The 26,340-nt window shown below is 55.3% G+C and overlaps 7 protein-coding genes across 7 annotated transcripts in view; 3 read left to right on the forward strand and 4 right to left on the reverse strand.

Moving 5' to 3' along the window:
• The window catches only part of MONBRDRAFT_39041 (uncharacterized protein), a gene marked incomplete at both ends in the record, with an annotated part of 11,682 nt that extends 4,363 nt beyond the window's left edge, over positions 1–7,319 (reverse strand). The window contains 7 exons of the mRNA XM_001750157.1: positions 920–2,255; positions 2,351–2,477; positions 2,612–2,925; positions 3,029–3,136; positions 3,430–3,584; positions 5,613–6,494; positions 6,794–7,319. Coding sequence (XP_001750209.1) covers positions 920–2,255; positions 2,351–2,477; positions 2,612–2,925; positions 3,029–3,136; positions 3,430–3,584; positions 5,613–6,494; positions 6,794–7,319 — 3,448 coding nt within the window. The remainder of the gene's footprint in view (positions 1–919; positions 2,256–2,350; positions 2,478–2,611; positions 2,926–3,028; positions 3,137–3,429; positions 3,585–5,612; positions 6,495–6,793) is intronic.
• Positions 7,320–8,145: 826 nt separating this feature from the next.
• MONBRDRAFT_34452 (uncharacterized protein) lies at positions 8,146–12,429 on the forward strand (the record flags this gene model as incomplete). The annotated part of the gene is made up of 8 exons (XM_001750115.1): positions 8,146–8,323; positions 8,478–8,547; positions 8,616–8,691; positions 9,759–9,907; positions 9,964–10,155; positions 10,257–11,425; positions 11,561–11,917; positions 12,009–12,429. The coding sequence occupies 8 exons, from the start codon at positions 8,146–8,148 to the stop codon at positions 12,095–12,097; spliced, it is 2,280 nt and encodes a 759-aa protein (XP_001750167.1). The 3' UTR covers positions 12,098–12,429.
• Positions 12,430–12,589: 160 nt separating this feature from the next.
• Positions 12,590–13,987, reverse strand: MONBRDRAFT_29694 (uncharacterized protein; the record flags this gene model as incomplete). Its single annotated transcript, XM_001750158.1, has 4 exons — positions 12,590–12,604; positions 12,689–12,742; positions 13,143–13,324; positions 13,483–13,987. 4 exons carry the CDS (start codon positions 13,985–13,987, stop codon positions 12,590–12,592), a joined length of 756 nt encoding a protein of 251 aa, XP_001750210.1.
• A 2,489-nt stretch (positions 13,988–16,476) lies between these two features.
• MONBRDRAFT_12303 (uncharacterized protein) lies at positions 16,477–17,004 on the reverse strand (the record flags this gene model as incomplete). Its single annotated transcript, XM_001750159.1, has 1 exon — positions 16,477–17,004. One exon carries the CDS (start codon positions 17,002–17,004, stop codon positions 16,477–16,479), a length of 528 nt encoding a protein of 175 aa, XP_001750211.1.
• A 554-nt stretch (positions 17,005–17,558) lies between these two features.
• On the forward strand, positions 17,559–19,641 carry MONBRDRAFT_29696 (uncharacterized protein; the record flags this gene model as incomplete). The annotated part of the gene is made up of 8 exons (XM_001750116.1): positions 17,559–17,698; positions 18,006–18,109; positions 18,224–18,277; positions 18,372–18,543; positions 18,659–18,758; positions 18,868–19,102; positions 19,240–19,291; positions 19,380–19,641. The coding sequence occupies 8 exons, from the start codon at positions 17,559–17,561 to the stop codon at positions 19,639–19,641; spliced, it is 1,119 nt and encodes a 372-aa protein (XP_001750168.1).
• A 535-nt stretch (positions 19,642–20,176) lies between these two features.
• Positions 20,177–21,318, reverse strand: MONBRDRAFT_34453 (uncharacterized protein). The gene is made up of 4 exons (XM_001750160.1): positions 21,068–21,318; positions 20,826–20,904; positions 20,612–20,712; positions 20,177–20,494 (listed from the first exon to the last, which is right to left on the reverse strand). The coding sequence occupies exons 1-4, from the start codon at positions 21,194–21,196 to the stop codon at positions 20,300–20,302; spliced, it is 504 nt and encodes a 167-aa protein (XP_001750212.1). The 5' UTR covers positions 21,197–21,318; the 3' UTR covers positions 20,177–20,299.
• A 392-nt stretch (positions 21,319–21,710) lies between these two features.
• MONBRDRAFT_34454 (uncharacterized protein) lies at positions 21,711–26,158 on the forward strand (the record flags this gene model as incomplete). The annotated part of the gene is made up of 17 exons (XM_001750117.1): positions 21,711–21,879; positions 22,024–22,143; positions 22,235–22,314; positions 22,443–22,607; positions 22,803–23,002; positions 23,119–23,217; positions 23,303–23,477; positions 23,602–23,714; positions 23,855–24,335; positions 24,439–24,524; positions 24,635–24,749; positions 24,829–24,937; positions 25,016–25,166; positions 25,304–25,426; positions 25,537–25,682; positions 25,788–25,840; positions 25,934–26,158. 17 exons carry the CDS (start codon positions 21,711–21,713, stop codon positions 26,057–26,059), a joined length of 2,511 nt encoding a protein of 836 aa, XP_001750169.1. The 3' UTR covers positions 26,060–26,158.
• Positions 26,159–26,340: the final 182 nt, after the last annotated feature.

Below are 26,340 nucleotides of genomic sequence, written 5' to 3' on the forward strand. Positions count from 1 at the left end.
TCAGTCCTCTTGGTGATCGTCTGAACCCCGTGCTCGTCTCTTCACCGTGCCAGGAGTGTGTATTGAGGTGGTGGGCGAATGGTCTTACCCCGAATGTGGTCTCAAGAAAGTGGAGCTCGTTGGTTGCTTTTCAGCTGAATTTCACAACGAGGTTTACCTCGAAAACTAGGGGTTATCCCAAACTTTCAAAACACACACACACACACACACACACACACACACACACACACACACACACACACACACACACACACACACACACACACACACACGCACGAAAAGCAAACTAAAAAAAGGGGGAGGGGTGTCCTTGCCTATCGAACTTGGGGCGCAGCCTCAAATCGTCAATCGGCAGGGACTCAGAGCAACATCACAAGACACCCCGGAGAAAACCTTACATCGCAGAAGAGAAAAAACTGCGATACAAATATGAAGAAACCCTTCCAATCGACAAAAGGACTGACTTAGCGGAAGGCTTGGTCGCCATGCAGCACGGCATATTTAGGAGTTGAAGGCTCGTACAGCTGGTCTCGCTTGAGATGGACTACACCAAGGCCATGGTGTTTTGACTCGTTCGGAACGGGGCGCACCAGCCTCAGACGGCAGAATTGTCCGTCTCCTCGGTCACTGCTATTGGCCCAAAGACACCCAAAAGCGACATGGGTGCGCACGCCGTGGTAAATGTGAGTCAGCTTGCGAACAGCCCCAAGCGTTGCACCTGGCGCAAGAAAAGAAAACGGAAAAAAATAAAAATAATACGGGAAGGACAGTCACTCACGTGCCAACTGCGTCGTGGTTGTCGTCGTGTTCGTGCTATCGCCAAGCTATTTCACATCAATCAAGAGCAAAACACCCAGCAACGACGGCACAATCAATAAGTCGACACGGACAACATGCCACACCCGTTGCAACTGAATACCTGCCCGCCTGCTAGAAAATCCCAACTTTGACCCCGCCTGCAAGCGCACACGGACCTCATCCAGAGGAACAATGCTCAGACGACGACTTGAAGGTGCCCGATTCACTTCGGGATCCGGCCGCATAAAGTTGGGATTGGCTGATCCCGGCCGAGTCGGTCCGGCCGGAGGTACATCTGAACTGGCCAAATACACGTGGCCACGCGAGCCTTGGCGACTCACACTCGGCAGCACCCCCGTTTCTGAGCCGTGTCGATGGCGGTAATGAACAAAGTGCACCACAAACAGCGTCACGAAGATGGCAGCCACTACACCCAGAACAATGCCCAAAGGCATCTTGTCACCGTTGGTGCTCTTGTTCGTGGCTGCATCCAAGGTGCTTTGACACAGCGTGTCGGCGTATGCCGTACACGCCGTCACAACTGGATCCCCCTCGGCGCAACTAGAACAGGACGCACAGATGACGTTCTCCGTTAGGATACAGCCCCGAGCCACGTATTCGCCGGTACCACAGCTATCGCAGGTGTTGCAGCTCGTGGCGCCCGGCGCGTCGCTAAAAGTACCCACAGCGCAAGCGGCACACTCGGTCAAAGGCTCAGGACTGCCGGTGGCACTAGCGTCAAAAGTACCCGCAGCGCACTCCTCGCACTCTGTTGTGGGGTCCCCGTCCAGATCCTTGCTCCCACGAGCACACGTAAAATCGGTGCACGGGCCGACGCTGCCGGTCGGTGCATAAGTACCAGCAGCACAGGCTATGCAGGGTGTGGACGGGTCACTGTCGTCGTCCACCTCGCCTGCGGCGCAGATATACAGGCTGCAGTTACCCGTGGCGTTGGCAGGCACATAATGACCTGCCGCACAGGCCACGCACGGCGTGGATACGTTGGCATCATCGTCCACGGTACCCGCTGCACAGATAAAGTCGCTGCAAGGCCCTGAAGCAGGTGAGGCCGGATTGATGTAGCTGCCGGGGGCACACGTCTCGCAGGGTGTGGTCGCATTGTCGTCATGATCCGTGGCACCACTTGCACAAAACTGCGCGCAGACACGATCTGAGCTAATGGTCGGGGCCATGGTCTCGTAGGTGTTCCCGCCATCGCAGGTGGTCACGGTCTGACAAGTGTTGGCACCCAGAGTATCGGAAAAGTCGGTTGTGCCGTCGCAAAAGCGACAGGTGCCGGCATCGTCGAAGGTGCCATACTCGATGCTGCAGTTGAGAGGGTCATCCAACAATAACACGGCCACCAGCTCGACCTGACTCGCCACGGAAAAGGTTAAATCAAGGGTGAGCCAAAAGTCGGCCGTGTCCACGACCGCGTTAAACTGAAACTCTAGCACCTGAACACATGCACGAACAAAACGGTGAGACAGTGAGTGCAGAAACAGCTGCTCCTACAACTAAAGCGGTTGCAAGAAGCACCATCTTGGCTGACCTGCACGGCGGAGGTATCAGCTAAAGATGCAGAGGCAGGCGTCAAAGCTGGGGACGTCCCTTCGAGGTCAACCTGCGCACCGACGCTGACAGCAGCTGTGCTGAGCATAACTGCATACGCGCGAGACCTACGTAGCGAGGCCGCGACATGGATCGTGTCCAAAGAATTAAGCTAGCCATGCCTTGTGCGCACACGCGACCCCTGGACACGACCAAGGAAGCCTGAGAAAAAGAATAGACCTCCTCTGAAATTGAGGCGTACCGTGTAAAGTCAAAGGCATGGTTCAGAACCGGGGTAGTGACCTGGACCGCAGCAGCGCTGCTGGCGATCAGCTGCAAAGTTTGTACGCCTAGGCTACCACTGGCCTCAAGACTGGCCGCAACGTTCGGGCTGTTGGAGAGAGCAAACGTATTGGGCCCGCTTGCGTTGAGCGAGTAGTCTGCCGGGTAGCGATCGGCAATACAGATCACCGCAACGTCGAGGCGCAGGGATGCATTGACCGTGCCCGCCTGGGGCTGGACAACGATGCGATCAACCGCTGCCTGATCCTGAAAGTCCACGGGGGCCACGACTGTCTGTGTGTCGGGAGCGTCAGACAAAGCCAAGGTGAATCGAGACGCAGAGGCTGAGCCGTGTGCCCAGCGTGCTTTGAAGACAGGACAGCAGCATTTTACATACCTTGGTATTGCTGCCATTGTGCAACAGGATGCCCGTGAGTGACAGCACCGATGAGGCGCCGCTGAAGAGTTCAATGCTGAGCGCCTCGTATTCGCCATCGGGGCCGTTCTGCAGTCAAGGGGAGCATGAGTGAGTCGAGTCACAATGCCCCATTAACAGCACACTGGCCGCATGTGCAGATGGGTTGCGCCGCCTCATTCTAAAGTTCGGCTTTGAAGCCGCGGCACTTGGCGCCCTAGGTCTGGGAATGATGCAGCCGTTTGTGCCCCCCCTTCTTCTTGTCAACCCCTGGCCGGTTTGTCTGTCCCTTCCTGAGTCTAGTGATTTTGCTTACAGCTGGCACCGGCACCAGAGCTTTGATATCCTGCATTTTTTCTTTTTTTTTTTTTTTTTTGGCTGACCTGGGCGGTGATGCTGGCGAGAGTGGCTGGAAAAGGCAGGTCGATCGTGACAGAGGTTCCGTTCCAGGCATCCACACCATCAATAACAATGGACCCCACGTCCGGGGTTAGAGAGGCGCTGGCAATGCCGCTGGCTAGCAGCGATCCGCACTCGGCTAACACACGTTGCATCAACAAGTCGGTTCAGGTATGAGCATAAGAGTCCAAGTGGAAGCGGCTGAGGAACACAGGGAAAGCAAGTAAGATACCAGCATGTGCTCCAGATGAGAGCAGTGTCATCACGGTCAACAATGAAACAATGGGAAGCCAGCTCAATGCCGAGTGCATCGCGGCTGTTCGCGTTCGCCCTGCCATGATGACCGTGGATCCCGGATACCGACAGCACCTGCAAAGGCGGCGAACAGCGCGATGAGGTGAGTGAGCCCTGTGAAGTGTCCTTCTACAACGCACGATTTGGCTTGGCTCCACACCATGTATACCGATCCCGATACGAGACCCAATTGCTTTTTTCGACCCGACACGCACCGAGTACGGCCAAGCAGAGCCGCGGCCAACAGGCTCAGAAAGGAGCCGTTCCAACGCGACCTGTGCGTCCAGGCGTGGTTATTTGATGTCAAATCGCCCACGGGGCACTGACGAGGAGCGGCTGAGACAAGAAGAGGCACACACCAGCACACACACACACACATACACACAAGCACACACACGATCACACGGAGCAGTACACGGCGCGCGCGCACGCACAGACACAGACACACAGAGAGACAGACACGGATGGGGAGCGAGAGCGGCGCGCAAATGCAGCACAGCAGGGCGGGCGATATCGTGTGTGAGCTGGATTGACGCCCACCGCCCCGCGTTTTTTGACTTTTTACGTGTCTCTGCTAGATGGGATGCTGGCTGACATGTTGTCTACTTTGAAGGATAAGATTATCGGATTCTCTAACTTTGCAAACGTTCTCTTGAAATGCATTTAAATTGGCTTGAATGCACATCAGTAATCGTTAAAACTCTCTACCGCCTACATAATTCTCTGAATCAATCGTCAAGTTGGCTCGTTTCTCTTCCGTTTGGACACCACTGCTTCCCAGTCTCTACTTGACTCACATGTTACAAACGTTGTGGTGATACTACTCTTCTCGCTATTGTCAGACGCTCATACAAAATAACTGTGGATTATGTCACACTTTGAAAATTTCGCTCCCTTCGCTCTCTCTCTCTCTCTCTCTCGCATTCTTGAAGCAAGATCTTGTGTAAAACGCGAGGAAAAAAAACATTCGAGGCGGCATGGCAGAGCCAGAGATGGGACCTGAATTGGTTTTTTTATCATATACCAGCAAAATCCAAAGATGAGACGACAAAGACCAATAACACAACAGCAACAAAGGAAACGGGACAATCAGACAAAAGAAAAGAAAAAACTGCCAAGAGAAGGCCTCACACACAGGTCTGCGTAACAGTCTCGGTATCATCAGGAGGAGAAAGAGTGTGGGTGTGTGAGGACACAAGTAGATATTCCAACAGCAGAAACAATTTGAGCAAGTGAACAACTGCTACCAATAACGGCCTAAACACGCCTCCGCACATACCACGGGCTGCAACCAACTGAGGCGTTGATAAGAAGAAGAAAAGGAAGAAGTTTGGATGACACGAAAATGACTAAGACTGAGACAACGGAAAACGGCCCAAACCAATCTTGAAAGACTCAAAGAGGCAACCCCTACCGAGGTTTGTGATCGAGTTTCAGCCAAGAAGAGCTGTTGTCATCAGTTCAACGCAAACACTATGCCGGCGGCCCAAGATTGGCGGCGGAAAGAATGTTGCTGAGCCGGAGGGCATCTTCCACAGAGTCTTCGAGCTGTGAATGCTGGCGCGGATACATCTGAGTGGGTCGCATCAACCGAGTGTCGCTGCTCAAACGCAGGGCGTTCTCAAATTTGCGACGGCACGTCTTCTCGTGTTTGCGGCGATTGCTGCTGTTGGAAAATCGCTTCTCGCAAACTTCGCACGAATACGGCTTGTCCCCTGTTATCGGCGCACACGGGCATGAGCGCGAATCACGGCAAGAGTAGAGCTGCCCGGGCGCAGACACAAAGCTGACACGCGCCGACGCCAATTCGGGGGTCGACAGATGCAAAAATGGCCGGGCGCTGCAGAAGCGAGACGAGAGTCACAAAACTTACCCGTGTGAATGCGAACATGACGCTTGAGGTTGCTGGAGCAGCTAAAGGCCTTATCACAAAACTTGCAGTGATACTGGCGCATGGGGCGACCGGGTCCTCCGTCGCCACTCGCGCTGGCGCCCGTGGAGCCCTGGTTGGATATGCGGCGCCGGCCCGAAGCCGGGACTTCAAGGTATGAGGAGCTATCGTGTTGCTGATCCAGACGAGAGCCCGAGGCCTGGCGGGGAGAGGCGGCGGCGGGCGACATGGATGGACTCGATAACATGGAATTGGTTTCATCAGACCAATCGAGGAGGTCAACCGAGGCCACAGAGGAATCACCATCCGAAAGGTAATCCCGGGCCGAGTTGAGTTGGGAGAGATAAATGTTGTTGAGCCCAGGGCCCCCCGGACCCTGGGCGCTGGAACCGGCGTCTGTATCTTCAACTGCAATCGGCGGTCGTTGCGGCATGGTTTGCGCGGGCTGGCTCGGTGCTGCTTGCATCTGCGATGCCAGCGACTGTGCTGGCATTTGCTGGGTGGAAAATCCCATGGCCTGACGTGATGGAAGCATAACGTGACTACCGTCGCCAAATAGGGCTGGATTGAAGGGAAGTCCAGGATTTCCGCCATTGAGGCCAAAGTCCAGGCCAAGACCCGCAGCGCCGGGATGGTGGGTCATTGAGCCCGCTGCCGATGAGGTTGGTGCAACTGCACTCGCCGCCGTTGTGCCGGTTTGTCCCGGGGCGATGGCACCACCAGCCCCAGCCTCGCCTTGGTCGATGCCAAAAGGGTTGACCTTGCCAGCGTTCTCCTCAAGGAAAGACTCAAGCTTCAGGCCCTCCAGAATGATGGCGTAAGAGTCACGGCGGGCGCCCATCCGATCCTGGGCTTCATCATGGCCTGGGATGGGCGAACCACGAGGCGAGTGACGGGGCGAGTGACGAGGCGAATGGCGGGGGGATAGATGGGGTGAGCCCATGCCCATTGGGGCTAGATTGTGTGCATTTTCGAGGGGCAGGGCCGGCATATGCGGCAGGGACTCTGCACGGCCCGTGGAGATGAAGGTAGGTTGGCGGTGTACCCGTAGCAGTAGCGGTGAACCAAACAAGACAGGACCGTGAGGGCAGGTGTGGTGCGTGAGCAGGAGGGGATGCACAAGGCTGGGAACGGGCTGGGTAAGACGATGGTAGGGCACGTACCGATTGGGGGCTGTGCCTGAGGCTGCGCCTGAGGAAAATTGGACACGCTGTGAAGCTGGAGCAGTTGGAGTGCACCTGCGCGACGGTAGCGCACGGCAGCGGTGATGGCACTGAGTTGTGTGTCGTCCGTGATGAGGGGGTCCGCACCGGCTTGCAGAAGAAGGCGAACGAGGTCGTCAAAGCCGGCTTCGCAGACAATGCGTAGGGCGGTGGCGTTGTCCTTTGTTCGAACATCGACACAAGCCGGTTGCTGTTCGAGGAGCCAGGCAACGATGGCGGTTTGATGGCGGACGGCTGCGAGGTGTAGGCCATGAGCACCGGTTTTGGGTTCGCGATCGCTAAGATCGGTAAAGTTGTTGGCACGAAGCCATTGGGCAACGGCAACTTGTCCACAAGCGCAGGCGGTCAGAAAGGGAGTGAGGCCCTGTGAATCGGGAGTGATCAGGAGCTGTGGGTTTTGCTGGGCTAGCAAAATGAGTTGATCGAGACAACCCTGGCGCACCAATGCCGCCACATCCTCGGCCATGACGACGGCACGAGATGGTAGTTGAGAGCTGGGGGGGTCGAGTTGAGTTAACCCGTCGGCATTAGGGGCTGCACGGCAGTTGAAAGGGAGTGGTCTTCTTGGATTATCACAAGTTGATCAGAAAGTTCAAGGGCGCGCGTCGCAATGGAACGTGTGTCAGGTCGCAGAGGCGACCCACACGCGCGGCCTTGGTTGGAAGGTTGATGGGAACAAAGAAACGCGGCGGGGGCGCAGACGAGGGAAGGGTGCGACAACAGGGCGATGAAAGACGGATGTGCACACCCCAACCAAACTCGGCTCGAGAGCCCGCGCAATGCCACGAGAGAGGCGGAGGCGAACCAAAACGTGGCTGCCAACGCTTGAGACGCAAAGCCAAGGAATTTTTCAGGCGGGGAAAGCGACGGGGGCAGAGCTATCTGCGCTCTGCTTCCCCAACGTTTCCCACCTCGGCGTATCCGTGTTTGAGATGAATATGCGAGTCTGTCCGCACATATATGCGAGCACCCCAGTGCCTATCTCAGCGAAACCGTTGAGCCCCAGGCACACCTGGCCGTCGACCAAGTCAGTCGTTCGTTCGGGTGTCTTCGTTGGCGCAACGGCCAAAAAATCCACCCCCGCGCTTGCCAAACGATAAAAGGCAGAGGAGGAGGAGGAGGAGGCAGCGGGGGCCGCGGGGAACAAGACCACACACAGGGCAGGTATACACACACGCTCCAAGTCAACCCCCAAAGCACCACCAGCACCACCAGCACCACCAGCACCAGCACCCTGGACCAATTCAAACCCGCAGGGGACAGCAACCCGACAAGGGGCGGTGCGCGTTCAAATGGTAAAACGAACCCAAAAATTTCTCTTGAAGCTCTTGAAGCTCAGCTCTCTCTCTCTCTCTCTTCTCTCTTCTCTCTCTTCTCTCTCTCTCTCTCTCTCTCTCTCTCTCTCTTCTCTCTTCTCTCTCTCTTCTCTCTCTTCTACCTTTCTCTTTCTCAAACCAAAATTAAATTTTGGTTTCTTTCTCTTCTCTTTCTCTTCTCTTTCTCTTCTCTTTCTCTTCTCTCTCTTCTTCTCTCTTCTCTCTTCTTCATGTCTTCTCTCTTTCTCTCTCTCTCTTTTTCTCTCGCTCTTCTCATCTGTCTTTCTCCTTGGAGACTTGGAGACTAGAAAAGCCAGAGGGAGAGCGCTCAGCCATGAGCATGGACAAGCTTGTGGGCAAGCTTGAATCAGAGAACATGTAGGCAGGAAGTCAATGTGCAGAAAACGGGTTGTGCTATCATACTAGTGTGGTGGATTCGCATCCAGGTGTGGGGAAATGGTAACATCCATGGCTTTAAAACACGCCGTTGGTGTGGTCGACTGCTTCCTGTGTGTGCTCGGAGTGTGTCCGAACCCTGACATAGGCAAACGAGCGAAAAATACAGCGGGAGGGATCGCGAGCCACCACGGCGGCACCGCAGTGATAGGGCCAGGCGAGGCTTCTCCCGAGTCAGGGGCATGAGGGATCAAGAGAGGCTGCATCGTTGTCGGGTGAATGAGTCTGCAGTGAAGCGAACCTCCGAGATCTCACCGCCGCGTTCCCAACATGGAGTGGGCTGAGCTGCATAGTAAGGGACTGGTACGTCGATTTAGTTGAGCCTCTTCACGCCATGCTCTGGCCTCGTGTTGTAGCCGCGCGAGCCCACCTGTGGCTGCCACGACCCAGCTGCCACGACCCAGCTGCTGCCACGACCCAGCTGCTGCCACGACCCAGCTGCTGCCACGACCCAGCTGCCATATTTACTCGACGAGCCCGAAAGCGACTGAAGCCAGCAGTTCTACCTTTACCGTTACAAGTGTAACAAGCTCACACTTTAACCCACAGGTTTTGCTTTCAAGCAGTTCTCACTTGTCCCGCATGCTGACGAAGAGGCTGTTAATGCTAATGTGTGATATTGTTTACACTTTGGTAGAGCCCATAGTGTGACTTTGTGTAACCATAGGTGAACCTGTCGAGGACTCGACTGGCGGTCGGTCCAGGAAAGGGCAGGGGCAGGAAGGGAGGGCATTGGGGCTGTGTCGTGCTGTGTGCATGGTTGCTTGGGGTGGGTGAGTCTCAACTGTCTGTGCGTCCGCTCCCCCGACAACCGTCGAGGGCAAGGGGAACGAGGAGGAGCACTGAATGGCAGCCGAATTGGACTGCAGGACACGGATCAAAACACACACACACACACACACAACACACACACACACAACACACACACACACACACAGAATGAAAAGACGCGAGCTTCACCAGGGCTTGCTTGTGTCGTTGTGTGTGTGCGTGTGTGTGCGCTCGCGGCGATCAACGACAAAACCCGTTGCAGCACCTCCATCACGAGCCCCTTTTGCGCCCGCTCCCGCCCGTTCCCTGGCGACCATCCGGATGTACGCAACCGCCCTCTGACCATTGATTCCAACGTACAGTCAGTCAGTCAGGCCCCTTTCTCTCTTTTTTTAACTCTCTCTCTCTCTCTCTCTCTCTCTCTCTCAAAATCTCTCTCTCTCTCTCTCTCTGATCTCTCTCTCTCTCTCTCTCTCTCATCTCTCTCTCTCTCTCTGTGCATGACCGTTGCGTCCCATTTTCCCGTTTAAAGTGGTCGGGGCACCTGGCGACGTGCAGCGCTGGTAGTCGTCTCTCTCTCTCTCTCTCTCTCTCTCTCTCTCTCTCTCTCTCTCTCTCTCTCTCTCTCTCTCTCTCTCTCTCTCTCTCTCTCTCTCTCTCGCTCTCTCTCTGTGCGGAGGGCACTGGACGTGACGGGCACGATCGTCGGCGTTCGGCCTTCTCATCACCGGGGGACTGCTTGTTTGGTTTGTTTGACTGGTTCGCTTGGCGGCTGCCGTTTTCGTCACGTCGGCCAGCATCATGTCAACCGCCACGCGCACCATGCTGCTGACCTTTATGGTCTCCTTTGCGGCTTTTAGCCTGATCTTCTTCCTCATTGGCCCCAGCGGCGGCAAGTACAGCGCCCTGATGGCCAGGGACGTCGAGGGCTCTGATGACGGCAGTGGCGGCGGCGTAGCCCTGAAGGAGGAGATTGCCTCGGCCCTTGAGCGTCGCATCGTCCAGGATGGGGCCCTCATCAACACTGACCGGTTGACCGACGAAATCTTCGCCAAACTCGAAGACCGCATCAGCGAGAATCTGGAAGCCCGCATCCAGGACGCCATCGTGCGCATGTACGCCACCATCTCCAACCACTCAAACTACACCGCCGCCCTGCACCTCAAAGATCTACCCGACACCAAGGGTCAAACCGGTAGCGCCGGAACCTCCGCCATCAAACCCTCGCCCAAGCCCGTCACCAAACCAAGCGTCACAGAGATTCGCTGGGCTGCCGGTGCCCGCAGCCAGCGCTGCATCGACATCAACCCGAGCTGGGATGGCCATGCCCGGGCCTGGAACTGCCAGGGCGCCTCCTCCAACTACCAAAAGCTCTTCCTCACCCCCGACTCACGCATCGAGTACGCCGGCCGCTGCCTCGACGCCACGGGCGTCAAGGCCGGCGGGGAGGTCCTAGTCAAAGACTGCTCAAAAGCACCGGCTCAATATTGGAGCTATGACCCCATTGACGACCGTGGTCTGCGCGCCACCGCTGCCCTCGCCAATACCGACACGGGCCTCTGCCTGGACGTGCAGGATGGCTCCTATCCAGAAAAAATCATCATGACCAAGTGCGACCGCTCCTGTCACCAGCTTTGGCACGTTTCGGACGACCAACGCGTCATTTACGTTCGCAAACAAGCCTCCCTCGACTACAACCGCCTGGTCCGCAAACGTGAACCTGTCGTGGCCTGCTGGATCAACACCCACGAATCCAACTTTGACACCAAGGCCCGCGCCGTCAATAACACTTGGGGCCAGCGATGCAACTACCTGCTCTTCATGGCCACCACCGATGCAGACGACCTGAACGTCGTCCTCATTGACATTGGTGGCCAACCGGAAACCCGCAATCATCTCCGTGTCAAATCCAAGGCGGGTTGGATGTACATGTATGAAAACTATCTCGACAAGGCCGATTGGTTTCTCAAAGGTGACGATGACTCGTATGTCGTCATGCCCAACCTCAAGGCACGTTGTTCCGCCTGCGGTGCGCGTTTGCTTCCCCTCCCCTGAAAGTCGACCGATAACTCCTGTGACCTTTTTTTGCAACCACAGGAATACTTGGCTCAGCAAGACCCGCAAGACCCTGTTCATTTCGGCCGCCTATTCCATTTCAATGGAGGCTCCACTCTCTATTATTCCGGAGGCTCCACCATTATCCTCAGCCACGAAGCCTTGAAGCGCCTCGGTGATGCCACCAAGGCAGGAACTCGCTGGCCTGGCTCAGACACGGGCCAAGCCGAGGATCTGCGCATTAGTCAGATGCTTGTCAAGCTCGGCGTGACCACAGCCGATACGCGTGATGAGGAGGGCAAGCATCGCTTCATGGCACTGGGTATCTCCTCTGAACGTGGCTTGGCCATTCCCAAAGATCGCGAGGCCTCCAAGTTTTGGTTCTGGAAGTACTCTCAAGATACCAGAGGAGGGGTCGATTGCTGCACCAACAAGTGGGTCGCCACCCATTACACCAAATATTACGGTTTGTACGCTTGGACCGCCGCTGCCTACCATCACATCTTGACATTTGTTTCCCGACGCGCACCACTCACGCGGCGTTGCGCTCGACGTAGAAATGTATGCACTCGATGCCATGGAGCGCAGTCAGTGCGTAGGCGATACGACGCAATGGCCCTTTTTGGAGCTGCCGATCAAAATCTGACTGTGAATTGCCCCGATTGCCGTGGTGGAGCTGCCTCGTCGCCCAGGCTTCCCCATTACCTTCTGTCCCTTTGTAGCCTTCACGTTGCCCTGGGCCCTGTTTTTTTACCATGCCGTCGTCTGTCCTCTTCTTGCTGTTGTCCGCGCGTGTCATGGAAGCCCGCAATTATATTTTTCTTGAGTTCTTCACTGGTATTGGCTTCTGCCTTGCCATCTGCATTTTTCAGACTTGTTTGTTTGCTGTTTCGATCCGTCTCTTGAGTCATCCTGTTTCAGTGTCAGTTTAATTCTGACTTGTTTTTGTCCATTTGATCCCCAATTCAGAGTGATGAGAAGACACTTTTCGTGCCGATTCGCTTCTTGCGCGTAGCACATTGAATTTGAATCATAACACAACCAAGGCAAGAGGCCACAGTCGACATGTTGGCATATAAAAAAAAAGTCGAGTGCGACGTCCATCTCCACAAGCCAGATGAACTCCGTTGCCGTCTGGCTACGATCGGGCGTCCTGAACCAATCACATCCGTTGATGAGGTGGGAATGGGCGCAATGCTTAGCAAACACGCATTCGCATCCACGCACAAGTACCAACCTCGGCCGCTTGCACGGGCACTAGACTTTGTCCCACCCGGTTACACAACGGACACTACAAAGGTCGGGGCAGACTGCATGAGGCAAGAGCAGCCTACGCAGGCCTGGTCGAGACAACAGATTACTGCTCTAGCTACCCAAGCCAGCCCAGCTGAAGAACGCACCATCCTACTACCACAGGCGTACAAGTGTTGTTCGAGACGGACCATCAACCGATACTCTGCGGCCAATAGCATCGTGGTGATGAGCGCACCCGGGGCACACTGGCTAAGGACACAGCCCCCATGCCCCAGCGATGAAGGCCGGTCTACATACGGGGGTCGTGAATGTCGGCCGTTTGTAATAGTTCCGCGAGCCACTCGCAAGAATCCTGAGTACAGACTTGATCCTGGGGTCGTTGGGCACATCAGGGGAGGCGAATGCCGCACAAGTGACGCCAAGCAAAGCCGACCTACTTGTCCCGCGCCACAGGTGCGCGTGTGGAGCATCAGCAAGCTGAGCTGGACCAGGTCATTGAGCGGTAATTGAGGCAGCTTATGGAGCGGGCCCAAAATGGGATCATCAGCTCGCTCCGTCATGTCCATGCTTATAAGGTGGTGTAAGCATGCGGCAGCTGAGAAATAGGAGATGCGAGGCGCTGCCATCACAAGCCAAGCAATGTCACACAACAACAGGGTTAAACAGATGAGCACCAAGCACCGCGATCGCGATCTGCCACCGACTCCAGCCAAGTGAGAAGCACAACGTTGGCGCATCCGCGCCATTAGAAGTGTGCACGTCCATCCAACGGCTTACCGAGTTGATGCTCGGGCCAGTGTGACTGAGCACGCAAAGCGTTGAAATTCATTAAGAAGGGAACTAGATGATGTTGCACGAGTGCATCGACGGGTGGCGTGGGCCGATGGGCAAGAGACTGCTGCAAATAGGTTCTAGCGTCCTCGAGCCAATGGCACAGCCGAGCGCAATACGTCCAAACATGGTCCGCCTGGGCCAAGACACAAATGTCATCAATGCCCTTGCGCATGGCCGCCGCTTGGAGAACATCCCCTGGCACCGGTGAGCCAAAGCGATGCACGGGAGCAGCAGCCCCACATAACTCATCGGGTTGGGGCAAAGCCCCCGCAGATGCAGCGCTATCCAAACGATCTTCCGCCTCTTCTAGCGCGTGCATGTGAACAGCGGCCGAGGGGCGGGCCGAGGGAATGGGCGTTTCCACGTCAGCTGCCGCTACAATATCAGCCACAGCAAAGTCTTCCTCGCAGCCCATTGCCTTGGCAGGCTGACTGGACCCGGGAACCATGGTTGGTGTGAACCTCCTGAATGACCGACCAGTTCAAATGGCTCTCGGGCGAAGTGTAGCAGATTTAGAAGCAAAAATGCATGGCGCAAAGCTGGCTCGGGTCACCAACATCAGTGGCACCTCTGCTGCCAGTAATTTTCTTCCTTGTGTGAGTGCTCGCACAGAGCTGGATGATCTGCGCAGCCAGACTGCTGCCGTTGAGCGCTGGGCGTTGCAAGCCGTGGCAGTGAGGTCCTTCCTCAGGTCATCACTGACCGGCACCCACAAGTCGCTACACTAGCGCTGGCGGTGATCAGGGGAAGGATGGTTGGCTCGGCGGAAAATGCCCCGTCACGCATTCGCGAGAGAGGACTGCTACCCGAAAGACCAAGGGGCTGGGAACCAGTGTGTAGCGGGCCCACTACCTCTGCTGGCAATGATCACGCGCGGAAGGGGAGCACGATACAGGCTCGAGCCGCGAGAAGACTGAGCAACCGTGATGGGACAGCCTATTTTTTCATTGATGGCGTCGACGAAAAATGACCTTGATCTATCGGATTCTTCAAGGGTGGAGCCGGGGTGGGCCGGGTACATTGCACTTGGGTTCAATGACGTCACAGGGCCAGACACTCGGGCAGAGGGGTTCGGGGCGTGATGCCACCAAACCCCACTGCCCTTCTCTTTGGGGACTCCATGGTCAGCGCAAATAAGGACAGGTACGCGGTCACGCTCGGAACGGAATGGTAGTTTCCAGGACATGCGCTTGCCGATGCTACATGCATGCATGCAATTTGGGCACGCTTCTTCTTCTTCTTTGGCCTTCGAGCTGTTGCACCAGCCATTCGTTGCTGAAACGGCTGAAGAAGAGGCAGTCGAAACAGCCGAAGGTGATGGCACGGGTCGTGACATCAATCGGGGCTCAGTCCGCGATGACGCAGTAACCAGAGCCGCCATCAGGTTGATAAAGGCACTGGCAAGCTCTTCAGAGCCACATGATGACGCATTAAAACAAGGGGGGTTGACAAAATTCGTTCGCCTCCTTCGACCCAGCAACCAGGCTGGGGAGGACGTTTCTAAGGTGAGCCAGCCATGGCCAAACCTTCGAGCAAGGGGGACCTTGAGGTTTGAGCTGTCAGCTGCCCATTGGAAGCGGCTGGTGTCTTGCTTGTCTGTGCTTGTGGTGTGTTCTGTTCTGTTTGTTTGTTTATTTTTTTTTTTGCGATTGCGTTTCGTTGATTGAAAGATAATAATGTGGGACAACCAGAATGCAGGACAGGGGTGCCCCGAGCTGAGTGAAGGGGTTCATGGGCAATGCGCTGCATGCCAGCCAAACTGCCTGGCACCCACCCACAAAGTGGATTCTGGTGCCCCTCTGGTATGATATGTGGGGCAATGGTTACACGCCACCCCATGTCCACAGAGCTTGCCGTGTGCCCATGGAAGACGAAGTGACACAAACGGGCCCCGACCTTGTCCACACAAAGTGCATGGACACCGTTCACCGCCCCAGCCATCATCGTGAGCTGAGGCTTGGGCCAACAGTACAGCAGGCTCGAGCGCAGGTTTTGAGTTTACAGACCCCTGGCGTGATCAAAAGACGCAAAAAAGTACTACGCTTTGAGCAGGTATCAGAAGGCACCAGAGGGGTTAAAACGGAACAACCTAAAGTACATCAATTGTGTGGCGGGTTTGCTCGGCAAATCAGCAACAACAGACCAGTGCAGGGCTGTGGTGCAAAACACGGCAAGGCATTCGAGGCAGCTATTTGCTTTCGCCAGCTCCATCGACAACTGCTTCAGCGGTGAACTCGGGTCGGCCCCAGCCTTGAGCAGCCTGACCCGATCCAAAGTTGGCTTTTTCAGGATGAAGCAGCCGGCATGCTGGTCACGGGTGGGACCATAAGGGGCAAAAATTGATCATCTAGCAGCGTCGCGATGCGATCATTTAATCGGGTCATTTCTTCACACAGGTTACCCACGCCGCTTACGCACGTCTATGAGATGAGGAGCACACACACACACACACACACACACACACACACACACACATGCGCGCACGCACACAAACCAAATCAATGAGCGGAATGCCCGTGAAGCGCGGGGTCGGTTCACTGTAATGGCTACGCGTGTGCACCTGAAAAGTGTTCTGGCTCGCTGTCATGGCCCCGGCAGCATCTTTAAGCACGACCACGGCGCGACGCGGCACGCAGCACGTCAGATTAAGCAGACTCTGCCGCAGTCGAGCGTTGTGTCGACCTGTGAATCCCAAGCAAGGGGCACATTGCAACGTTTGAAACTCGGTTGTGGCAGAGCTCAGTACGTAAGACAGGATTGGTCACGTACACAGGTACTGCTGACGGGACACTGCCTTCCCCGTCGTCATCTCGACCTCACTGTTGCAATAATAACAACAGACACGCGACGCACAAGTCAAGCCACGGTGAGAGCAGCGCACTTTCTTCTGACTGACTAGCAAGCGCAGATGGAGGCAAGACGGTGGGTGACCCAGAGTCACGCAATTAATAAGCATGGCACTGACTCGAAGGAGGTGCGGGAAACTTCGCTTTCGTTGAGCCGACCGTCGTTACCGGTGGAGCGGCTCGTTGTCCCTGACGCGCCAGTGTGTCCTCGAGCAGCTTGCAGGGCTGCGTTGTCGTTGGTGTCCGCATGTGGCGTCGACGCCTCGGCGCCAGAGAGCTCCACGTCGCTGTCACTCTCTGGCTCTTCGCCAGTAATAACGGGGCCGGGCAGAGCAGCGCCAGATTCGACTTCATCTTCATCACTATCAGGTGCTTCGCCGGTCAGCACGCTACCAGTTGACGGTGCTGCGTGATCCTCATCCTCGTCGCTGTCAGGGGCTTCACCGGCCAGCACGTTATTGGCTGGTGGAGCCGAGGTTTGTTCCTCGAGTCCTTCATCCTCGGAAGAATCGGGCGCTTCGCCAGCCACCACGGCAACGGATTGCGCGACCGTTTCGCTGTCCGAGTCTGACTCGGGCTCCTCGCCCACAACCACATCAGCCACAACCTCATCGGCCATCTATGGCAGATGATAAACGCACGGTTGGTGAGCAATACCGAAGAGGCTTCCTCCCGACACCAAGACGCTAGCAAGCTCGACAAACACCCCTTTCAAAACACCAACGCCGCCACCGACACCGCGATCATCCCCGAGCTCGCTCACGTACCGCGTTCGGTCAGTGGCTGCACGATTTGTTCAAATGAGAGAGAGAGGGAGAGGGAGGGAGGTACCAGGTGCAGAGAGAGCCAAGCGAGGCGGAGCGCGAACCAACGAATTATAGAGGAATTTAAGAGGGATTCAGAGATTAGGCTGAAAAGGGTGATCGCTTCAGAGAATTAAATCTCCAAATCATCGCACATATTGTCAGATAATGTTTTATAAGTTTGATTAGTATCACACTTTACCTGAGGAATGTCAGACGATTGTGGTGGTGATGTTACCAAGTGGAAGGAACAATCTGCCTTGAATTGGCCATACAACTTGTTTTGAGGTTCGTGTCGTAGAAAAAGGAGTTGTTGTCGATCCTCAATAGTGTTTCTATATCTTAAAGGTGACTTTATGTCGTCATTAATATGGATATTGTAGCACTCCTTTCCTTGGCCAAGCTCTCTCATCTCATCTCTCTCTCTGCTCTCTCGCTCTCTCTCTCTCTGGCGCTCTGGCTCACGCCCAATGAGACGGCAGCCCGGTGGTCTGGCGGGAGATCTAACAGGTGTGGTTGAAGTCAAAGGTATGTTGGTTCTTGGTCCAGGGCGTGCATGGCTCTTTCCCAGGCCCCTCCATGGCATGATAGGATTTGGCGGGCGTCCCGACACGCTCTCACGCGCTCTCTTTTTTTTTTTTGGCACAGCTGGCAAGTGGGGCCTTGCCCCTGCCGTACACTCTTGAGGGGGGGCTCGACCCCGAGAGCAGCCTACCAGCATCGCCATGTTTCGTTCGAGATCCAAGGCCAAGGCTGCCGCGGCAGCTAGCGCCGATTCTCGTACAACCTCAACCTCCTCTTCATCTTCCGCCGCCAGCCGGCCGCCCGTGGCCAACTCCGCCGCCGCCCGTACCAACGGCATGCCGTCTCAAGCTGCATCCATTCCGGAAGAAAGCCTGGAGCACATCTCCGACCGTCAAGGTACGGGTCCAAGAGCACCGTGATGTCTGCGTCCCCCGGCCGTTTCCCGCGTACCCTGACTTGCGCGCGCGTTGGCTTCATTTCTCACCCGCGGCCCTCGTATTTCCCGTGTAGATCATGGCGAACATGAGGTGCAGATTCTGCACAATCTCATGCCCCTGTCCGCAGGTGTGACCCCTGTTTGTTCGAGGCGGCCACGCTCAATCCGTGCGAACCCTTGCCGTTCCTCATGTTCATCTTGTCCCCCACCCCCCGATCACAGCTTCGCCCTCGCTGCCGCGCTCCTCCAAGCCCCGCCGGCGCATGTCGGTGCACGAGGATGAGGAGGTGGCTGGAACCATGAATCTTGCCAACTCGCAAAAATTCAATTCCACGTCCACCATCTTTGTCGACTCCACCGTGAGCTCTCCCAACCTCGAGGAAACACTTCGTTGGTAAGTTGGACCGCCGAAACTTCTGATCACCCTTCACACACGCGCGCGCACAGCCAGGGGGGCCGGAAGGCTCAAGCTCACTGCCCGCCTCATCACTCTGGCGTGTACCATGCAGCGTTGCCCTTGCACTGCAGTACATCCTTCAGGACGGTCATCGTCAAGAAGCACCCAAGCTCTTTAGCGAACGCTTTGATGAAAAGCGTTTTCCACTCTCGGTGTGTTCTTTCGACCTCCTCCATTCCGCGCTCCTCATCCCTGGCTCCCTCTCCCCTCTCTCCCGCCTCTGCGTACCCGTAACCTCGGATCGCCTACCCCTGCCTGCAGGAAGCCCAAGTCCGTCGTGACTATGCCACCCGCATTCCGTCTGAAGATCGAATCTACCAGTTTTTGGCCAAGCTCTTTACCACCGCCTCCCTCACCGCAGAGTGCGGCATCATCACCCTGGTGTACATCAATCGCGTCATCACCTACACCGGCCTCGCCCTACACGCCAGCAACTGGAAGCGTGTTGCGCTCGGTGCTGTCCTCATCGCCTCCAAGTGCTGGGATGATCAAGCCGGTGCGTCTCCTGACCAAGCACCGCTCCCGACCCAACGTCGCTGCGGTGTCCAAGTGGACGCTGCCTCCATTGACTTTTGACATGACTCACTGTTGCTTGATTGTGGCCGCCAATGTGGCTTGCATTTCCATTGACAGTGTGGAATGTGGACTTTTGCAGCTTCCTTCCCCGAATCAGCATCGAAGACATGTAAGTCTGGATAACTGTCCTGAATTTGCCCGTAAGCCTCGAACGATGGTCCCTCTGATTGACCTCGTATGTGCTCGGCCTGGCATAGGAATGAGCTGGAGCGTACCTACCTCGAGATGCTGGATTTCAACATCGGTGTCGAATCGAGTGTTTACGCCAAGTACTACTTTGAGCTGCGGGACTTGGCCGAACGCTTTGACAAGGCTTTCCCGTTGGACCCGTTAGACAAGGCGACTGCCAGCCGTCTGGATGCCATGAGTACTCGCCGAGATATTGTCAAGGCCCATGCCCTTCGTGCTGCCCGCAGTCTCGACCACGACACGTTTAAAGCCCGTGCCATTCTCTCATAGCTATACGCCAACCTTCTTGAAAGCACCTCTCTGTCCCTCTTGACATTTCTGATCCACCTTCTCGAACCCTTTTTTTTTTTTTTTTTTCTGTTGCCCTGATTTTTTTTTTCTTCCTTCTTCTTTTCCCTTCTCCTCGTGTGCATTGCCACGCGCCCGTTTCGACGTGTCGGGTTGGTTCCTGTGTTTTGTTCTCCCTTTCGGCCCGGTTTGTTAATATCTGTAGTTGTCCTCTTTCAGTTCTAGTTTCGCTCGTCCACGCCCTCGATGAGGGTCCTTCGTGTCTGCAACAAGTTTGCATGACTGAATGAAACCGCATCCGTTTTGTTCTGTTTTGTTTTTCTTTCCCGAAGCTCGTTCTTGACGTCGAATCTGTTCGGTTCTTTTTCTTTTTTTTCTTTTTTTTTTCTTTTTCTTGGTTTTATTTCCCTTCTTCCTTTTGGCTTTCCGTGCTCACTGTCGCTTGCTGAATCGATGAGCAAACATTATGGGGCGTTTGGGTCAGTGCTGGTTCTGAGGGTATAAGCCCTCATGTACACACGCGTCAAGGTCAATTATCGTCGTTTAAGGATGGCCGTAAACTTGCTTCCACATGTAAAATCAAAAAGCATGAGTCCAAAGCGTACTGATCTGCCTTGTCATGAGCTTGTTGGCAATTTGACTACTTGGTGGTTTTGGCCTTTTTGATAATGGCCGCGGCCAAGCGGCCATCATCTCCCTCTTCCTTTTCGCCGGCACGAGCCTGGAGTTTGCGCAGCTTGGCCTTTTGGCGCTTGGCGCGATTTTTGGACGTCTTTCGATCAGCCTCGGCCTTGAGAGCGGCCTCCTTGACGGAAAAGGCCAGCTCGGCCGCGCGCTGTTGTGTCCCAAGAACAGGCATTGGTTGCAAGGTGACATGAGCTCGAGGTTGAGGCAAAGACTTGGGTGGAAAGACTGGAGATCGACAGCTGGAATGCCAAGCCATGGTACACACCTCCTTTTCCTTGCTATCAATGTACTCTTGACGCCGTTCCTCGCGACGACGCTCGGCGCGATACACGTGAAATTCACCACTGCCGGCACCGGCCGTTGATCCTGCAAAGGCAACAAGGTGTGACGTCGACATGAGAGTAGGCACCACAACTGACATGAAAGCAAGCTCCGCTCCTGTACTTCTGTTGCGCTGTGGCATGGCAAAGTAGCTGTACCGTGGATGTTGGGATTAAACTCGAGGATCTTTGGCGCCCGGGCATCGCGCGGCGGCTCGGGAAGCTCGTACTCCCGCTCCTGATCAACCCAAAAGGAGGAGATGGAGAGCAAGGTCAAGCAGGTGCCGGCCAACCTCCAATGTAGGACTGGCTGCCAGCCACATCATCCTCAGCCTCGTCAACAAAAGAAAAATTCCCATTCCACCAAATGGGCTGTCCTCGCAGACGGCATGCGTACGTACCGGGTGCTCCATGAGCTTGTTGACCTGCCATCGCAGACGTTCTTTCTCGTTGGCAAACTGGACAAACTCCTTCTTGGGTCGCTCGACCTGCTTCTTTGGGTTTAAATGCTTTTCCAAATTGAGACTCATCTCACCGATTCAGCCCCGCTCAACGCGACACGGCTACTTGCTCTCTAAACCACCGACTTGAAACAACAGACAAGCGCTTCAGCACACTGACGGGGGCAACACTGGCCGGTCCCGGGTCCCCCACGAATCAGCAAGAAATGAAAAAAAATATCTCACACACACACACACACACACACACACACACACACACATACATACACAAGGTGCAAAGGAATCTGTGACCAAATCTACACTTACAGGTTTCTGATGCTTTTTCATATGTAAAATACTTCCCCCCCTCTCTCTCTCTTTGTGACATTTTGTCTGACAAAAGTGCTGCTGGTGCTGCTTGCCTCAAGACGGTGGTGGCGGAGAAGGAGCGTACTGATCGTGCCGGGGAGGGGAAGGGGGATCTCCCGGTGTTTTTTTTTTTTTTTTTTTTGTGATTGCTGTGGATCTGGCGGGATTGGAGGGGCGGGGGCGGGGGCGGGGGGTTGCTTAGTGGTGGTCACACGGTGATTGGGAGTGGGGCAGCATGGCTTTTAAAGACTTGATCAATCACTCGTGGCAGGCTGAACCGCAAAAGCTGCTTCGCGATGCGCCCAACACCACCCGTTCTTCGGCTCAGCTCTGGCTGGCCAAGAGCCTCAACGCCGTTTGTGCCAACAAAGACGGCACTTACGCCATCGTGGGTGGCCGCGAAAGTGCGTAGCAAGGCTTGATTCAAGCTACATCATGGCCACATGAGCACATGAACCTACACGCTTCCTCGCTTGCCCAGTGTCCGATCTTGGTCTGCATGAGCGCTTGCGCTTGCTGTCCTCAACCCCCCTTATCTGCCTCCGCAGTTTTGCAGTTGATCACCTATGATGCCAACGCCAATGAGCTCCTGGTGAAGAACAACCTGCGCCGTGGTCGCTCCAACTTGGACCATAGCTGTAACGACATTGCCTGGCAGACCATTGGCAGTACGTGGGCCTGCTTGGCTCGCACTCACGGCACCGCTCGGGCAGATTGTGCCAAAATGTCATCTCAGCCTGCTTTCCGCCCCTGCCATAGGCGAACATGTTGCCACCGGTGCCGCCAGTGGCTCTGTCGTCCTCTGGGATGTAAACATAGCCGAGAAAGGCCCAATCAACGTCAGTCATGCCTCTTTCTCTGGGCATGTTTGCTGCCTAGGCATCCAGCTTACAAAACCTCCCCGCGCACACACACACACACACTTGACCAACCATGTATCGGAACGCTGCTTTCATGGCACCCTTAGCGAACGGTACTTGAGGCGCAAGGCCGTGCCATCAACACGGTTACTTTTTCGCCGACGCGAGCCACAGAGCTGCTGGCGGGTGGTCAGGGCGGCATTTGCACGCTCTGGGACATTCGTGGCCCCAGCGCCAGCGCGGCTTTCAAAACCAGAGATCCCATTCGCAAGGTATGGCCCTCCTGTGCTGTGATGCACCATCTCCCATGCATTCTGTTGTCAACGATCTCTCAACATACCAATCCACTTTCAATCGTCTTTGACAACGTCGAATTAACCATGTCTGCGCTCTTGACAAACGGCGGCCTGAATCATTGCGCCTATCCTGTCACTTGCCTCTGGTATCCTTCACCTACCTCTGGCTAGCTTGCTTACTCGCCCAGCACGGACGGTGTGCATTTTGCGGCTGCTCTCGAGTCGGGTGAGGTACACATATTTGATGTGCGTCAAGAACGGCCGCTCCACCGCTTCAAGTCACATCAAGGCCCCTGCTACGCCGTGGCCTGGCATCCTACTACCAAGGGTCGCCTAGCAAGCGGTGGTCGTGACCAAAGCATTCGCATCCTGTCCGTATCTACTGCCCCCGCCTTCTTCTCTCAGAGCTCTGCTTGTCGTGCCGCCCCACACTACAGCCTCTCGCTCATTTTTGATTGCTTGCGGCGTCTTTTGACGTGATGAGCAGGGACGTGGAAAACCCAACCTCGTATGATCGGCGCCTCTTCAGCATCGCATCGGTCCAGCAGGTTCTGTGGCGCCCCCTTTTCAAGGATCATCTAGCCAGGTGCGCCGCCTGCTCGTCCGTCTGGCTGCGACAACCGTTCCAAGCCAGCAAATGCAACGGTCTGACCGGCATGTTGCCGCTGTAGTTGTGCCTTCATCAATGACCCGATCATCAATGTCTGGAACCTGAGTCGCCCCTACTTTCCCACTCTACAACTCCATCGGCCACGAGACATGCGGCCCACCCCAAGCACCCCAGCCGCTGCGGCCTCGATTGGCGAGCCCGTGTCTGGTTTCCTCTGGGGTCAAGATGGACGTGATGTCATGCTGGCATGCTACAAGGCAAGTGCAAGAGCATTCCCTCTTTTCGCCGCAGACTTGCGCCCTCTTACCCTCAGGCCTTTCGCCGCTCCCTGTTCACTCATCATGCTTGTTGGAATGCTAGGATGGCTTGGTCGTTCGCCATTCCATTTCCAGCGGCTACGAACCTCGCCATGAGCTGGAAGCGCAGTGCGCTGGCTTTGCCTGGGGCGCAGATCTAGCCTTTGCTACCTTCAAGTACGGTCCTTCCTGCGAGCTAATAATAGCCCAAATACCCGTGCCAGAATATCAGAGCCAATAAAGACAAACGATTCGATCGCAGGCTCACGTTTATCTGCCATCATTATCTCTGGTTCTGTGCACTTTGGGCCGTGCAGAGGTAATCAACCGGCTGCGGCCGCCGCAGCCAAGTCCACGGTGAAGCGACGCTCCCTCTTGCGTGACCGCGTGACTGTTGCCGACACCACCCCTAAACAAATGGCGGAAAGCATGATTGAGGTCACAGTCCCCGTTCCACCCGAGACGGCCCCGCCCCCGGCAACCATGCGCCCATCAGCAACATCGTCATCGCATGCCGTTCCCGCCAATGCCAAAGCGGCCAGCAGTCAGCGCCACGCTCACAGCCAAAACAAAAATGGCTCTCAGTCTTCGCTACACCCAACCTCGGACAAGCCTAACAGACTGGGCTGCTTGGAAATGTCGCAAGCTGCCCAGAAACTCCTGTTGTCTGAGCAGGAGCGCTTGGCTGCCCTACGCTACCTCGCGTGCAACTACGTGCTGAAGGGCTACGAGCGCCGGGAACTTTGCAAACGAAACGCTGCCGTGGCGCGTGCGGTGGAGCGCGAGGATCTCGCTTTGGTAGGTTTTTGATCTGAAGCCAATAACCAACGTTTGACCAGACCGGGATAATCTCCATCTTCTTGAAAAGTGCCGCTTACAATGTCGTCTACCGTTGCAACAGACGTGGGAGGCCTTGGCTGCTTGCTTGCTCGTAACAGCTGTATCACCTCCGCGTCAATCCTCGATGGCCAATTTGAATTCCACCAGGTACACTGGTATCGGCAGTTCTCTTCATGGCGCGTTGGCACTGTACCGAGCTTGTCATCGCGCCTCACGCCTGCTCCGCTGGCGCCTCACTGTTCTCAACCAACATCTAGCGCTGCCCCAACAGCTCCCACAGAGCAACCTCGCGAGCCCGAGCAAGCAAATCCAACGATGCTCCACGAGGCTGAGTCATCGCGAGACATTGTTGTGTCTGACCTGAAAGAGGAGGTTTGTTTTTAGCGATGACCACGTGCTCCTGTCGCTGCACGCGACTGTGTTTGCCTTGTCTTGGCTCTATGCGTAACAGGATTCTCCATTTAGGCGTTTGGAAGGAGGCAATATCTGGCAGCAGAAGATGAGTCTTCGGGTGGAGAAGAGGAATCACTCCCTCAAGCGGCACACGAATTTTTCTGTACGTCTGTTGCCTTCAATCCTCTCCGGCGCATGCCCAATCACTATCACATCCTCAAGCCTTGGTGACATCTCGTTCGTAGCGGGTTCCGAGGGCTTTTTTGTGCCAGAAATTCTAGCGCGCAACACGGGATCGCGCATTGTCAACCACAACGAAGTGCAGCAAGACTTTCCTGTTGGGTCCATTTTATCCGCGACGTTATGCTTCTATGCGGACCAGGGTGACGTGCAAATGTGCGTTTGAGCCGAGATTCCGAGGCAGCTGCGTTGAAGTGAAGCTCGTGCGATCAAAACAAAAGCCCCCAGAGTCATTTCTTTTCTTTTCTTTTTTTTTTTTTCTTTTTTTGTTTTTTTGGTCCTTGTACTACTAGGTGCTCCCACCTGTTGGTTGTTTTTGGCAACCAGGTGGATGAAGGCTTTGAACCAGCTTTGCAACGACAATGCATCATGGCTTATGGTGAACAGTTGATGCAGTTGGGCATGTCTCTTCAGAGGTCAGTATCTGGCACAACTGGAATCGCATCCATTATCAGACCGGATGCACATCTGGTCATCAGCTTGCATATACCTGACTGAGGCATGCAATGGGTGGCACGCGAGATAGGACGGCGATCCTCAAGGCCAGCACGCTAGAGGAGCTACGCGATCTCAATCCCCCCGCCATGGGCCAGGAGTGCTTGACCTGCGTCGGCCCCAAGGGCGCCACTACCATCCCAGCTGGCGGTGTCTGTCCGCTCTGTCGGCTTCCTTGTACGGTGATGCTTCCTTGAACTCGATTCCGAAGCGGGCAACGCAGGCATGCTCGAGTCATGGTCTTGATTGCCACTTTGCTCATTGCATGCATGCTTCTTGCAGCCATCTGTGCCATTTGCCACCAGGTCGTCCGAGGCATTGCCAGCTGGTGCCAAGTAAGTTTTGATCAGCAACTACTCGTGGCGCAGATTGCAGCAAGAATATCAAACGCTGGCTCACGCACACCCAACTGGTCGTGCTTTCTGCAGGCCTGTGCCCACGGTGGCCATCAAGAGTGCATGCGAGAATGGTTTGCGAAGGAAAATTTTTGTCCAACGGGCTGCAATCATTGCTGCCGGCCTGACCTCATCAACGATCGGGTGGCTATGGCCTGAGAGCCGTGTTTGTCTGCTGCGGGCGGGAGGAAGGACCTTAGATGTCGAGGCCCAGTTGCCAGTTGTCAATGTATGCGTTCGAATTCAAGATCACATGGTAGTTTTCACTGTCGACCAAACGGAATGACAAGCATGTTGGTAAAACAAAGCAAGATGGTTCATTCGTCGGCTAATATACATTAAGACTGGGCGTTTTCGACACTGCACGCAGAATACCGCTGCATTTCTGAGTCAATTTCAATTTCGTATCCTTTTCAAGCAGCAACAAAATGGAATGTCAA

Source organism: Monosiga brevicollis, genomic scaffold (assembly GCF_000002865.3).
Source record: "Monosiga brevicollis MX1 MONBRscaffold_37 genomic scaffold, whole genome shotgun sequence".
Classification (NCBI taxonomy): domain Eukaryota; class Choanoflagellata; order Craspedida; family Salpingoecidae; genus Monosiga; species Monosiga brevicollis.